Source organism: Sceloporus occidentalis, unplaced genomic scaffold, assembly GCF_023333645.1.
Source record: "Sceloporus occidentalis isolate IW3139 unplaced genomic scaffold, rSceOcc1.0.p SCAF_94, whole genome shotgun sequence".
NCBI lineage: Eukaryota > Metazoa > Chordata > Lepidosauria > Squamata > Phrynosomatidae > Sceloporus > Sceloporus occidentalis.
In genome coordinates this window covers 3017186-3031998 of record NW_028317074.1, presented here as the reverse complement: position 1 = coordinate 3031998, position 14813 = coordinate 3017186, and the positions used below count along the sequence as shown (strand labels likewise).

The 14813-nt window shown below is 39.8% G+C and overlaps 1 protein-coding gene across 1 annotated transcript in view; it reads left to right on the top strand.

Annotated features, from left to right (window-relative positions):
* The window catches only part of LOC149284409 (glutamate receptor ionotropic, NMDA 2B), a 143667-nt gene extending 129172 nt beyond the window's left edge, over positions 1-14495 (top strand). Inside the window, exons 9-12 of the mRNA XM_089496763.1 lie at positions 9908-10068; positions 10399-10586; positions 11391-11629; positions 12735-14495. Of these exons, the coding sequence (XP_089352889.1) occupies positions 9908-10068; positions 10399-10586; positions 11391-11629; positions 12735-14495 (2349 nt within the window). The remainder of the gene's footprint in view (positions 1-9907; positions 10069-10398; positions 10587-11390; positions 11630-12734) is intronic.
* Positions 14496-14813: the final 318 nt, after the last annotated feature.

Genomic DNA, 14813 nt, shown 5'->3' with positions numbered 1-14813 from the left:
ACCACGGAGCGGGCTTCGTATAGGGGACCACGGAGCGGGTTTCGGATAGGGGACCACGGAGTGGACTTCAGATAGGGGACCACGGAGCGCACATCGGATAGGGGACCATGGAGCGGACTTCGGATAGTGGACTTTGGATAGTGGACCACGGAGCGGACTTTGGATAGGGGACCATGGGGCGGACTTTGGATAGGGGACCACGGGGCGGACTTTGGATAGGGGTCCACAGGGCAAACTTTGGATAGGGGACCACGCGGAGGAATTCGGATAGGGGACCATGGAGCAGAGCACAAGGCTGGAACTCCTCAGACAAGGAACATGGCTGGCACACGTCGGGCAGCCCTCAGACACACACGTAGTGAGACAAGCCAGGTCGATACAAGGAGATGACAGGAACAAAAGCCAAATCGGAAGCCGAGAGCAATGTCAGGACAAGCTGGGTCAACACCAGGAGATCACAAGAGCCAAAGCAGAAGCCAAGATCAAGGCCAGGACAAGCCAGGTCAAAATGGGTACAATCCAACAGGGAACAGCACAGGGCCAGGAAGCAGAGAAACTGCAAATCTGAATACACCATAATGCAAAGGCCCAGACTGAAGGGCAGAGCAGCCATATAAAGGCAGGGCTACGCTCGGGTAATGTGGCTCAGCTGGTAGAGGAAAGGGTGGCCACTAGTAGCATCAGGTAGACATGACAATGTATAAATATTACATAGTCCAGGCTGGCAGAGTGCAGCCCAGACAGCAACTGAAAAAAGCTACCGGCTTTGGTTTTGTTTTTCTAACAAGCCGGTGTAAGGTCTCCCATTGGGAAGACAATGCTGGAGGTGCGGCTATGATGCACAGCAAGGGGCAGGGCAGGTTAGGACTGGATTTAAAAATCTGAAACTGCTATGCAGGGGCACCTTAGTGTGGCCCTGTGAACCCTATCTGAACGCCACTAGATTTTTTTTTACCCTTCTGTGCCTAATGATTTTGTCCCTTACTATCCTGATCTGTGTACATGATTTGTCTAATTACCTGCTCCGTGTACCGACCATGGCTTGTCTGACTACAGTGTACTGAACCTGGCTCTGGCTGACTATTCATTCTGTATTCTTACCTGGCATGCTGTATTACTTGCTCAGGGGATCTGCCTGTAGTTTAACCTATACGGGTATCCAGATATTTCTGCTGCACTTTGCCTGTTAAACTCGTATTTATACCTGCCTATACCTGTAGGTATCATTAAAGTACCTGTTCTCTTATCTTGGGGCTCAACCCCTTGCCAAAAACGTCTGCCATGTCTACTCCTGGGTAAAGGCAAAAGTGACATTACACTAGGGTCATCTGGGTTTGTCAAAGCTCTCTCTGCTCAAGGTCAGTTTCTAGGGGTCCATGAGGGTCTCTTCAACAGTATAGAGGACAAGATTGAAAAGGTTTCTTGTGCCATGCACGTTTTGTTATCAAGATCTGATCCTGGTCCCAGAGAACTTCCAGGAACTTCAACTGAATCATCTTCCTTAATGGCAACTCCTGCAGCTGTTTCATCCTCTCAATTACCTTTAATGCTTCAAGCTCTCAATTGGTATAGCGGGGAACTTGAGACCTGTAGGGGATTTCTGAACGAATGTTCATTTCAATTTGAACTCACCCCAAATGTTCCCTTCCAAAATGACTAAAGTAGGGTATATTATCTCCCTTCTGTCTGGCAAGGCTCTGCCATGGGCCTTTCCTTTGTTTTCCTGTGGTCTACAATTGTTCTTTCTTCCTGTAAAATGTTATGTGCCTGGAAAAGCCGCCACTGCTTTTCTGTCATTGGTAGTAGAAAGAGTCTGTGTCTCTTCTGTGGCCAGAAGGGACATTTCACCAGGTCCTGTCCTAATAAAGCAGAAAACTCCTGCACCTAGGCCAGGAAAGGGAGCCTTGCCTGGGTGATCGTAGCACCCCCAGCAGAACAGATTGTATCCTTGTTCCAGTTACTCTCAAATGGAATGATAACAAAATATCCACATCAGCCATGCTTGATGCTGGAGCTGCAAAGTCCTTCATTGATTTATTGTTTGTATGCAACTATAACATACCTCTTCCCATTGTTTTTCTACCTATTGCTATTTCTGATTTGGTGGACACCCCTTATACCCTGCTGCTATTACCCATCAAACTACTTTATTGCTGTATGTGAGACTTCACCAGGAATCCATTTTGTTCCATGTCATCTCCTCTCCTGAGTGCCCCATCAATCTGGGCTTCCCCTGGATGCAGTGTCAAAATCCCATGATCCACTGGCAAACTGGTGATATCAACTTCTGCGGTTATTTATGTATCTCCTGCTGCCTACAGAAAGTCTTCTTCGTCTTATCATCCTTGTTACTCAGTCTTTATAAGGACTATCAAGATGTTTTTGACAAGGCTGAAGAGCTTCCACTCCATCGTCACTACGATTGCCCTAGTAGCATTCCTCCTAGAGGCAGAACCCATCCTCTGTCAATATCTGAATCCCTTGTTTTAGAGGAGTATATTGAAGATAATCTTTGAGAGGATTCATTCTTAAATCTACATTCCCAGCAGGATCCTTTTTATTTAAAAAAAGACGAAACCATTTAATGATTAACGTGGATACCATCATGTCACTATGAGTGGAAGACTGCCTTTAATACACGTATGGAACACTATGAATACACAGTGATTCCATTTGGTTTGTGTAACGTGCATGGTGGTTTATCGAAGTTTCTCGTATTGCTTTCATGGGGGTACATCATGCCATTTCGAATGGCCTCAACCTCCGGCTTTCAAACCTCTCCAACGGTTCCTGGACTTTGTAAATTATTACTGAAAATGCAATCATTATTTCTCTAAAGAGATACAGGCCATCCTAGATTCCAGAAAGGTATGGAATATACAATCTAATACTTTGTGCATTGGAAAGGATATAGGCCAGGAGAAAGGTTGTGGGTCTCCCCAATTGAGCTACATGTCCCTGCTCTGTTGGAGGGAATTTCATGCCAAGTTCCTGACAAACCTGGGAAGTTTCTTCTGTCGGCCCTCGAGAAGGGGGTAATGTCATGCTGCTGGGATCCGCTACCAGCAGGCAGGTTGCTGCTAGCTGGTCCGAGGTCTCCAGGTCTCCAAGTCCTTGTTGTTTTATCTTTGGGGCTCAAATCATCGCTAGGTGTATTAGGGTGAAGAACTGTGGTATATGCTCCTGTGTGACACTGTTGAAAAAAATGCTGTTTTACATGTACACCACAAAATATTTTGGTTCCGGTCTTTTACTTTTCATTTTATGAAATAAATAAAAGACTTCCAAGGCAAAACGGGGAGTGAGAAATTAGAAGAAGAGAAGCTGATAAATGACATTAGGCTGACTTCTGTATACATGCAGCCTCGTGTTGCGCTTTTACATCACCCACTTGCCTGAAGCTGCCTCCTGTACACATGTAAAAGAATTGGGCTGGCTGTCTGAGCTGGTTAAGGGGGAATTAAAGGTGTTGTCAGGCACCATCCCACAGGAATCTGTCCAGTGTGCCTGAAGACCAGTCCAGGCCTGGTGTAGTATGGTAAACGTGAGTAATAATGCATAAGTGTGGTTATTGGTCTCATGTGGCTAAACAAGTTGTGACGTGTGCAACTAAATGTAGTTAATGCCTTTTTTTAGTGCTATGTAACAGTTTTAAAAAAGTAATTCTTACCTTGATATTCATTTATGTGTTTTGAAATGCTATATTGTTTACACAATGGCATACCAATTGCATGTGCTCATTGATTTATTTAAAACAAATCAATGTGCATTGTACTTAGTGACCGGCAAAATGTTTGATATGTTTGCATATTACATAGCACTCAACTTGATTGTGCCAGTGCTTATGCATGTCATAAGAGCCCAATACAAAAAAGATTTGGTCTTCCCCATAGCAGACTAAACATATCAGACAGAACACAACATATATATTCACATTTGTTTTAATCAAATGCAAGATAGTGAGTTGAAGTGTCAGATTGTAATCATGTTTGAGCATGGCCTTCATTACTTTTCTGTAAGTCAAAATTGTTATGTTATGCACTACTTGTTATGTTATGCTTTAATAGGAAATTCAGTATTGATAGAAAAGATATGATAGAAAAGAGAGAGAAAAAAAGGAGTAGTGGCAACTCTAACAACATCGGGGACGTGTTCCCATTGCCCCAAAGAGAGCGTGAATATGATGATAATATTCATGCATACAGTAAATACATAATCATGTGCATATCATGAAATAATCATAGTCCATAAAAAGTACAAACAGTGAGTTGTTTTAAAAATGCTGTAAATCTGACGCATTTCGGCCTAACAAGGTATCGCATTAAATGACAAAACACCCTGTGATGTGGGATGTACAATAACCCTCCAAAGTCCAAGTGATATAGTATGTCAAATAAACACTTCTGCAGTGTGGTCAATTGTGGGTATAATCAGTGTTGTCTGCTAATCTGCTGTAGACCGAGAATGATGTGATTACTGTTTCTTGTGCATAGGCAAATCACAGAATGGATGTATTGTACATCCACATACTGTATACTCAGCTCATGTGATTATAGCAACAAGTGACAACACTGTAGCAGTGTTTATTTGACATACCAATGTATATTTATTTGACATACCGATTAACAGGATACCTTCCCTTCAGGCATTCTCTGTGTTCAAAGTAAAAAGGTGGCCTTCCTGAGGCCTCTGATGAGCCCCGTGCAGGCTGATCACAGGTACTGCGATCAGTAATGCAGGGAAAATGAGCCCTGTTTGCTAATCAAACTGAAAAGTGGGAGAAGAAGTGTCGGAGGTTCAATCCTTCCAAAGGTTGATAAATAAGCACTGTTTGCTGGTGAGAAACCCTGGTCACAAGAGTTTTAATATACATTCTTGGCAAGGCTGCCCATTAGATGATGAAATGTTTTATCTCAACTCATCTGCAATTTACAGTTTAGCAGCTAATCTAATGTAATTTTGTATCATTGTGTCATTCAGCAATTTCCAATGAACATATAGAGATAGGTATGTAGACTTTACTACATACTGATGTGGTTTAATCCAACATCCTGTGACGTTTTGCATTGATTATGGTAATGAGTACGGGTTAAGATATATTAGAAAAGCTAAAGCCGCCTCCACTCTTTGTGCTCTCCTGAGATTTCACTGCATATGCACAGAGTCAAAGTGTCAGTTTAATTGTAGCCAGTCAGAATCAGAGCTTTATTCTGACCAATCAACAGATGCTTTTAGCAACTTCATTATGCAGATTGAATTTGCTGGCACTTAACAATAGTTCTGTACAAAGCCTTCATCTGAAGTGCATCGCTAAATTACTAATCAGTATCTGAAAGGCACAGGAAGATTCACAGTTTGCAACTTCAGAACAGATGTTTAACTATTTGAGATCAAATGAAAAAGTGGCATGCAAAATACAGAAATAATTTCTTATTACATGCTCAAGCGTGTAAAAACAGCGGAAATCTAGTCCAGATTATTCAAATTAGAGCAAATTACTAAAATCAGTATGGACACAAAATTGTTCTGTTTTTTGGGGGTATGTTTCTGCATGTAATATACTTTGGGGTTTTTGATCTTTTATTGAATGCTTTAAAATGTGTATAGTTTTGCAGTTGTTAAAAACACAATTATTTTGTCTTGACAAATCATCAAATCAATGTATCGAATACTACCCTCACATATTTTGGCAATCTTAAAATTCAAATTTGATTGGAGACAATCATACCTGGAAATTCAGATCCACAGGGACCCCAACCGTATTCACAATCTCAATTATTCTAAACTAGTGAAGCAGCTTAGACAGGATCTTCAGACACAAGTTATATATCACCTGGTTTGGGAGAACATCTGCAACAATTTTTATACATCTTTCGCGTAATTTTGGTTATGATCCCAAAGCCTCTAATAGACACTCTACAAAAGAACATTTTGAACTTTCTTTCAAATAATAGGAATCTTAGAATATCTATGGCTATGCTTCAGAGACCCAACAATAAGGGGGGGGATGCTAAACTTTTATCTATACCACAGTCGCAGTCCATACTGTCACAGTCACTTGTATGCCATTATTACCATGGCTCCCTGGTGTGGCTAGTTATAAAGAATGAGGCTATTATGTGGATACCAAAAAACAAGTGATTATGCCTCTGAAATGTGTACACTAGCTCACAATTATCTTTAGAATTACAGGACAAACATTCATTTCTCCTCTAATTCCACTTTTTTGGGTTATCCCTTCAAAACTCTCATCTTAACATCAAATTTTGGGAAAACGTGGTATCAACCATTTGGGCAACTTAATGGGGGGGACACCTGTATATCTTTACATTCTTTAAAGAAAACTACCAATTTAATCAATGTGACTACATTACGTTTGTACACATTTTACACTCCAAAGTGTGCTAAAAGTAGAACGGTTTGCTTTAATGCTTTAATGTTGGGAAATGAAACTGAATGCAAGGCTAATTAATTGACATACATTGTGGCTTAGGGGACAAATCTAAATATTACTGTAAGCATTGAGAAGCAGTTTATAGCCTTTGGGAATAACATTTTTTCTCTCAATTGGAATTTGCTAAAAATGCTTAGATGGTAATTGGTCCAGATATGCCTTATACACCCTATATGCCACTCTGCCCCCAGAAATGCCACTCTGCCCCAGATATGCCTTATACCCCATTATATGCCACTCTGCCTCCCTGATATGCCTTATAACCCCCTATATGTCACTCTGCCCCCCCCCCCCGGCTTACCAATGCATTCCTAGGCTTGTCCTCCATGCTTCAGATTCCCTGGCAGGGGCAGCCGGTGGACGTCGTGCTATGTGCGTAGACAACCTCTGCTGCCGGTTAGTTCCGCCTGGGCTTCTATGACTGAGCCCTGGAAGGACATGTCACGCCAGAGCTCTGTCATAGAAGCCCTGGTGGAAGTGGAGGTTGTCTGCGCGTATCGCGTTCACTGGCTGCCAGGGAGGAGGATCCAGATTCCCTGCAGTGCTGCATCCTCCTCTCTGGCAGCCGGTGGATGTCTGCGTGACAACCTCCGCTGCAGCCGGTACTTCCGCTGGGGCCTCTATGATGGAGGTATGATGGAGCACCGGAAAGTCACGTCACGCCGGCGCTCCATCATAGGAGGAGGATCCAGGTCCCCTGCAGCTATAATATAAATGGGCATTCTCAATGATTAGACACTTCTTATTTTGTGAAGCTCAGCAATCTTTTTGCCGCACATCACAGATACGTATATTCCATAGTGATGAATGACTAAGGGAATTTGGCCTATATGTTACCTAATATTTATACTCCTCTGACAAAAAAAAATGGTTGAACAATTTCTTGTTACTAGTCACCCAGGTGTACTAAAAAAATTTAAAATATCAATGGGAATATACTTCAAATATATTTTTTTTCATATGAATGTATAGGGGTTCCAATAATTGTGCCGCAAATATATTATACCTTTTTTTGGATAAACCTGTGTTGTGTTTGTAATTGTTTAATATTCAGGAGAGTAGAGTATTTTTGTGTTTAAGAAAAGATTGAATGGTTAAGCAATATAGCCAATTTTTCACATTAGTCTATGCTCATATTCCCTAAGAGTACCAATATTAGTGGAGGGCACTGTATGTATTGCCATTGTACATGATGTGGATCCCTCATTAACAACTATTTGAAACACAATAAAATATTTAAAAAAAACACTTGTATTTTAAACTTAACAGTTATTTTACAAAACAGATGAAACAGCCAGTATCTGCCCATATGGGATGCATGCCAGTTTAAGGCTGTTGTATGGTACCTGTCTTAAGCCCCACAACAAATAATCTATATTGCAAAAATATAGACAGAAATATGTTTAACATCAAAGTTTTCCCACATGAACCAAATTTAACTCTACTTAGTTAAATCAAAATCAAAATTATGACATAAAATGACATTAGTTACCAGATTAATTAAATACTTTAAGGCTCAGGAAGTGTAAGGTATTTAACCATAATTAATCAAACATAAATCAAAACAAGACAGAAGATAAATGTGGATAACATGTAGGAGAAAAATATAGTTAAAATAATACCATTTATTGGTTGAGAGTTTAATTGCAAGCTTTTGTTAGGTCCCCTCCTCAAGCATTAATTAATCAAAAAATTGTAGAGAACGATTAACTTATCTAACTAAATATTTGTTGGTCAATGATTCCCACTCTAAATAAGATACCAATTCGATGTATATTATGCCTGGGTGACTAGTAACAGGAAATTGTTTAACCATTACTTTTTTCAGAGGGGTATAAATATTAGGTAACATATAGGCCGAATTCCCTTAGTCATTCATCACTATGGAATATACGTATCTGTGATGTGCGGCAAAAGATTGCTGAGCCTCACAAAATAAGCGTCTAATCCCATTCTGAGTTAAAATAAAACAGTTTATTCTGTTATCAGGCCAGCAAGGAAAATGGCAGACACAGCTTCTGTTTTGTAACAATCACCTATAGATTTGAAGACTAGGCAAGGGCAATATAATCTGTAAATGTGATCATTGATAACGATAAGACAGCACCTATACATAAAATATTACAATCAGTAAGGTTATGCAAGATTTATCTTCTGATGTCCTCACAAATATATAGTTTGAGGAGTTTGATAGCATTTGCTTTCCTCTATAGAATAAAAACCTGAATCCATATTCAAAATACAAAGAAGGTAATATGATGTATCTGAATATAACGTATATTGAACCACCCACACACTGGGTATATAGATCTATACCTCATATTGCACATTCTTTTGCGCATAAAAAATTATATTTTACTTGGATATTTGAACAGTTTACATTTTCTATAGCCCAGGACTTTTAAAATGGGGTTTAAAAGTTACTACCTCACAGGGCGAAAGAAAAATAATACATGTATTGCCTGGAACTGGTTCCTTGAACCTATTATTCTTCTCTGCGTGAGCAGAGGATTGTGGGTATGCTATCTTAAATGAAATCCTAATTTAATTTCAGCTGAATTTCATGCTTTGGTGGAAAGCTGCAGTTTGCCTTTTTAATGAATAATGTATTTTTATCCGAGTAATAACCATGGCCTAATTTTAAACAATAGATAGAATCCGAAGCAAACTTGAGACAGAAACCTTTTTTGTATTTTGTAAAAATGAAAACAGCCATACAAAGGACATCTGTTCTTTATGGAAGTATTATGGAATGTTGACTATTACAGTCAAAATGTGTTACATATTTATATACATTCACTACCACCCAGTCAGTGGTCCTCTGTAGAATTAGGAAACCTAAGCAAATTAAGCTTATACACAATTCTCATAGACCTTCCTATCCAATTTTACTGCAACCTATGACCAGCAACCCATCAAATATAAAGTAAACGCAAGAATGCAACCCAGTTAAATTTTATTTAATATAAAAGTAATTATGATGCAACACTCACTATTGTTATCCAAAAAAAAATATTAAATGCAATGCAAACATTTTGGGGGTTTTTGGTAGTTTTTTCCACAGTTTTTAAAAATAATGAATTGTTATTTAATCAGAGATTTTAATTTAAACAGATTACCAATCTGCAATAAGACTACCTATCATTTAGTATAAACTGATTTTACAGTACCACAGAATCGCTACAAAAAATACTGTAATATTCCAGGAAGCTTTCCTTTACTAAATACAACGCATTGATAAAAGTAAAAATGTATGTTTTTTTTTTATCAATAACACACTAGAACTTTTTGTTTATTCTTAGAAATGCCAATAAAAGTTGTGTTTTTAATGTATTATTTATTTTGCCTGGCTAACAATGCTAAGCAGTCTAACGCAGCATCAGTTTTATGTGTATTATGCAGGTAAGATGTAGAAATCTGTTTCACAGGTGATTTTTTTCTTTCTTGGCTTAGTTTCAGAGACCCAATGACTTCTCCCCAGCATTCCGGTTCGGGACCGTTCCCAACGGCAGCACAGAAAGGAATATCCGTAACAACTACCTCGAGATGCATGCATATATGGTGAAGTTTAACCAGAAATCTGTGCAGGATGCTCTTCTATCTCTAAAAACTGGGTATGGAGGTTATATAACATGTCAGTTATGTCATTTGATGTAACCCAATGATGAGCAATGTTCCCACAATTTATTATTTTATTTTTCAATTAAGACACAAAACCCCTTCAAGAAAACCCATGCATGCTGGTAAATTCATTTTTAACGTGGTACGCATTCATTTACACTCTGCTGATGTTACTGTAGTTAACAAAACCTTCCTTTAGACCTGTTTTGTACCACTGATTAAATCAGATAACACTCCATATCTTGTGGAAATGCAACCACAGGCCCAAGTAATGTTCAGAAGTGGTATACCATGATATTCTATTGTTCTTATTGACAATATAGTAAGTTGGACGCCTTTATCTATGATGCTGCTGTACTCAACTACATGGCTGGTCGAGATGAAGGATGTAAGCTAGTGACTATTGGAAGTGGCAAAGTCTTTGCTTCTACTGGATATGGAATTGCTATTCAGAAGGACTCAGGATGGAAAAGACAAATTGATCTGGCAATTCTGCAGCTATTTGGTGATGGTATGTATTTGTCTGTAAAGGGTCATCTGAGCAAATTGATTGGCTTAAATGTTCATTTGCCATGGAAGCGGTGTGTGCAAGTAGGTGTTTAGCTTTAATCTTACTGGGCACACTTTTTTAAAACATATTTTGCATGGACACATATCTTAAACACTAACATACAGTAAACAAATAGAATTGGACAGGCTAATTGCGTCTATTATATATTGTTTTCTGTTAACCTAACCAAAGTCTCCCTGGGGCAACGTAGTCCCACACATGTGTGCATCCCCACCATGAATTCAGATGCTTTGTTTCCAATGAAAGTGATATGGGAATCAGAAGTAGCTATATCTCTTTAACACAAGGGGCCTGAGGTAGTTTTTTTAACATGAGAGGGAACTTTCTTGGGGAGTTTGCCTGAATTCTAATAAATATTCTAACAAAAAAAGACATCTGGTTTATTCTTCTGTTAAAAATATGGTTCTTTGCATACATGAACAGTGCTGGTTTTCAGCAAGGTGATTTCAAGTTGATGACATAATTTCTCGTGGGGAAGGTTTACACTAGTGACAAGCCAAGTTATTCACAGAAGAATGATAAGTCTCTATCCCAAAGGCACCAGAATGAATGCCCAACTGTTTTTTTTGTTTGTTTTTTTTAGAAATTGTGGCACTAAGACCCCTGCATCTTTGTGGTCAAAAACATCATGTAGCATTCATGTGGCCTTATAGTCTGCTTCATATCCTATTTCTTGATTGATGGAAGCGGTGTGGGTGTTTGAAAACAAATTGTGCTAACAAGCTTACTAACCTTTTCCTGTAGGAGAAATGGAGGAGCTGGAAGCTCTCTGGCTAACTGGTATTTGTCACAATGAGAAGAATGAGGTTATGAGTAGCCAACTGGACATCGATAACATGGCGGGGGTCTTCTACATGTTGGGGGCAGCCATGGCTCTGAGTCTGATCACATTCATAATGGAGCACCTCTTCTTCTGGCAGTTTCGGCATTGCTTCATGGGTGTTTGTTCTGGAAAGCCAGGCTTGGTGTTCTCTATTAGCAGGGTGAGTTCTGGAACAGTGGAGCCTGATACACATTTGGTACATTTTTGTAAATTGCATTTTAATGACTGTAATTTAAAAATACCATGCCACTTACACATTAACAAAGCCAATATTAAATCAGTTATAAAACAAAAGAACCATATATTTTATTAACCAGATTTGTCATACAGTACGTTATATCAAGATATCCATGACAAATAATACCTTTTGGGAATACAACTGAAAGTAACAGCAGGTCTTTCGTGTGCTTCTCAGAGCATGAGGAAGTTGAAGAGACATCAGTTTTTTTTAGTTAATGAATAATTAAAAAGACAAGACTTTTTCCAATTATTAGCTTGAATTACTAATACCAGACTCACCCATTAATATCAAGTTTGGTAATTTACATATTTTACATAGGTGTTTTGGGGTTATAAACAGGTTTTAGAATTTAAACCCTTGAGGGAAGGTTTTTTATGTATACCATTTTGAAAATGTAAAAACTACCGAATCATCAGTAAGAGAATTCTATGGTGTGAATTACAAAGTAAAGAATAGAAAACTGTTTTCTTTTAAATCAGATAGCTAACCTGTGAAGTCTTCTGATTTTATAAAGAAACATTTATAGATGCATTTGCAAAATGAGCCCAACTGAGAGCCATTGTTACAATGGTTTGGTAACAAAAGAAGTTGTAATGTAAAAATATATATTGAAAAGCCTCATTTTAGTACAACATAGCTTCCTGCTGTTTTTACTGTCACGAAGCAAATAAGAAGATGAACAGAGCAGCAGCTACAGCAGAAGATTTAAGGGATCAGACGTGTGTTTTTTTAACTCATAATTTTACACCAATTAAGAATAGCTTTGCTTTAGACATAAAATATTTACACATAAATGTATGTATTTACATGTAGGAACTTAGAACTAAAGCTAAGGATTAGCACTTTGATCTCAGGTACAGAGACCTGGGGATTTCAGGATTTGCCTGGGGTCTCCAGTTCTCCAGGTTGTGGGTTTGCCAGCTCTCTAGGCACACCCAGCCCTATTCCCTGCCCTTCACTAAGCCACTTTGTTATCCTACAAATTAATAGTATCAGACTTTGATTTTCTTCTAATTTATTTTAGGGTATCTACAGTTGTATACATGGTGTTGCCATAGAAGACCGGCAGTCAGGCATGAATTCCCCTTCAGCAACAATGAACAATACACACTCCAATATACTGCGTCTACTCCGCACTGCCAAGAACATGGCCAACCTGTCTGGAGTGAATGGCTCCCCGCAGAGCGCCCTGGATTTTATCCGACGGGAATCCTCTGTATATGATATCTCTGAGCATAGGCGAAGCTTCACTCACTCTGACTGCAAGTCCTTCCAACCAGAGGAGAATCTATTTAGTGACTACATCTCTGAAGTGGAGAGGACCTTTGGTAATCTTCAGCTGAAAGACAGCAATGTATACCAAGACCATTTCCACCATCATAGACCACACAGTATAGGGAGCAATAGCTCTATTGATGGGTTATATGACTGTGATAATGCACCTTTCACTACACAGCCCAGATCTCTTTCAAAAAAACCTTTAGACATAGGTTTGCCAACAAAACACTCAACAACCCCAATAGGTGACCTATATGGTAAATTTTCCTTTAAAAGTGACCGTTATGGTGCCCCTGATGATTTAATAAGGTCTGATGTTTCTGACATTTCTACACATACTGTCACCTATGGCAACATTGAAGGCAATGCAAAGCGCAGGAAACAATATAAAGATAGTCTGAAAAAGAGGCCAGCATCTGCCAAATCCAGAAGGGAATTTGATGAGATTGAACTAGCTTACCGCAGACGTCCAAGGTCACCTGATCATAAACGTTACTTTCGGGACAAAGAGGGACTGCGAGATTTTTATCTGGACCAGTTCAGGACCAAGGAAAACAACCCTCATTGGGAGCATGTGGACCTAACAGACATCTATAAAGAAAGAGGGGATGATTTTAAGCATGAAAGTTCATGTTCAAACAGGCAACATCAGAAGCATGCACCTGAGTTTGCGCAAAATGAGCGTAAACACGGCACTGGAGGGAACGCCTGGGAGAAAAATATGAGTAACTTGGAATGGGAGGATAGAGCCGGCACCAACTTCTGTCGCAATTGCCCTTCCAAGATGCACAACTATTCAGCCCAAAATACCAATCGTCCTGCTTGTATCCGTTGTGAAGTCTGCAAAAAAGCAGGAAACCTTTATGACATCAGTGAGGACAACTCTCTGCAGGATTTGGATGCTCGACCAATTGCAACCTCCAACTCCAAGTATCCACAGAGCCCATCCAATGGCAAAGCTCAAAAACGAAACAGAAGCAAACTTCATCGCCAGCATTCCTATGACACATTTGTGGACCTTCAGAAAGAAGATGTGACCTTAGCTCCCCGCAGTGTCAGCCTGAAGGATAAGGAGCGCTTCTTGGATGGTAGCCCTTATGCCCACATGTTTGAAATGCCCAATGAGACCTCTTTTGCCAACAAGTCCCATGGTTCAACTCACAATCCTGGGGGTTATATGCTCAGCCGTTCCCTGTACCCAGACCGAGTCACTCAAAACCCATTTATTCCCACATTTGGGGATGACCAATGTCTGCTTCATGGGAGCAAGCCCTACTATTTTAGGCAGCCTGCTATTGGTGGCTTGAAGGGAAGGTCGGACTTCCGAGCATCTGGTAAATCACTCACTGCCCTACATGCAGGTCCCACAGGCCGTTTCCAAAAAGACATTTGTATAGGAAACCAACCCAATGCCTGCGTTTCAAACAATAAGAACCCCAGATCTTTCAACAACTCTACCAATGGCCATGTGTATGAGAAGTTGTCCAGCATTGAATCTGATGTCTGAAAGGGGGAGGTGGGCTGGGACCTAAATCCTCCCCTTCCCAATTCCCAAATTTTATTCCCTTACAGTGAAGCAGGACAGATGTGTTCCTGAGTGCTGTTGGAGCAGAATATATGAGATGCAGCCTTTTTATTCTCATCATCTTTCTTCTCTTCCTGGGGCCATCTCGTCCTTCTAACCACGTGGAGTTCATATCCCAGCCTGCTGAAACACCGAGCTGACATCAGACGAGGGGGGATTCTTTGATTTCATTTACTAAAGACATGGCTTGAGCGCTGTAAGGGAGAAAGGAAAGAATGGGTAAAGACATTCTAAAGAGTT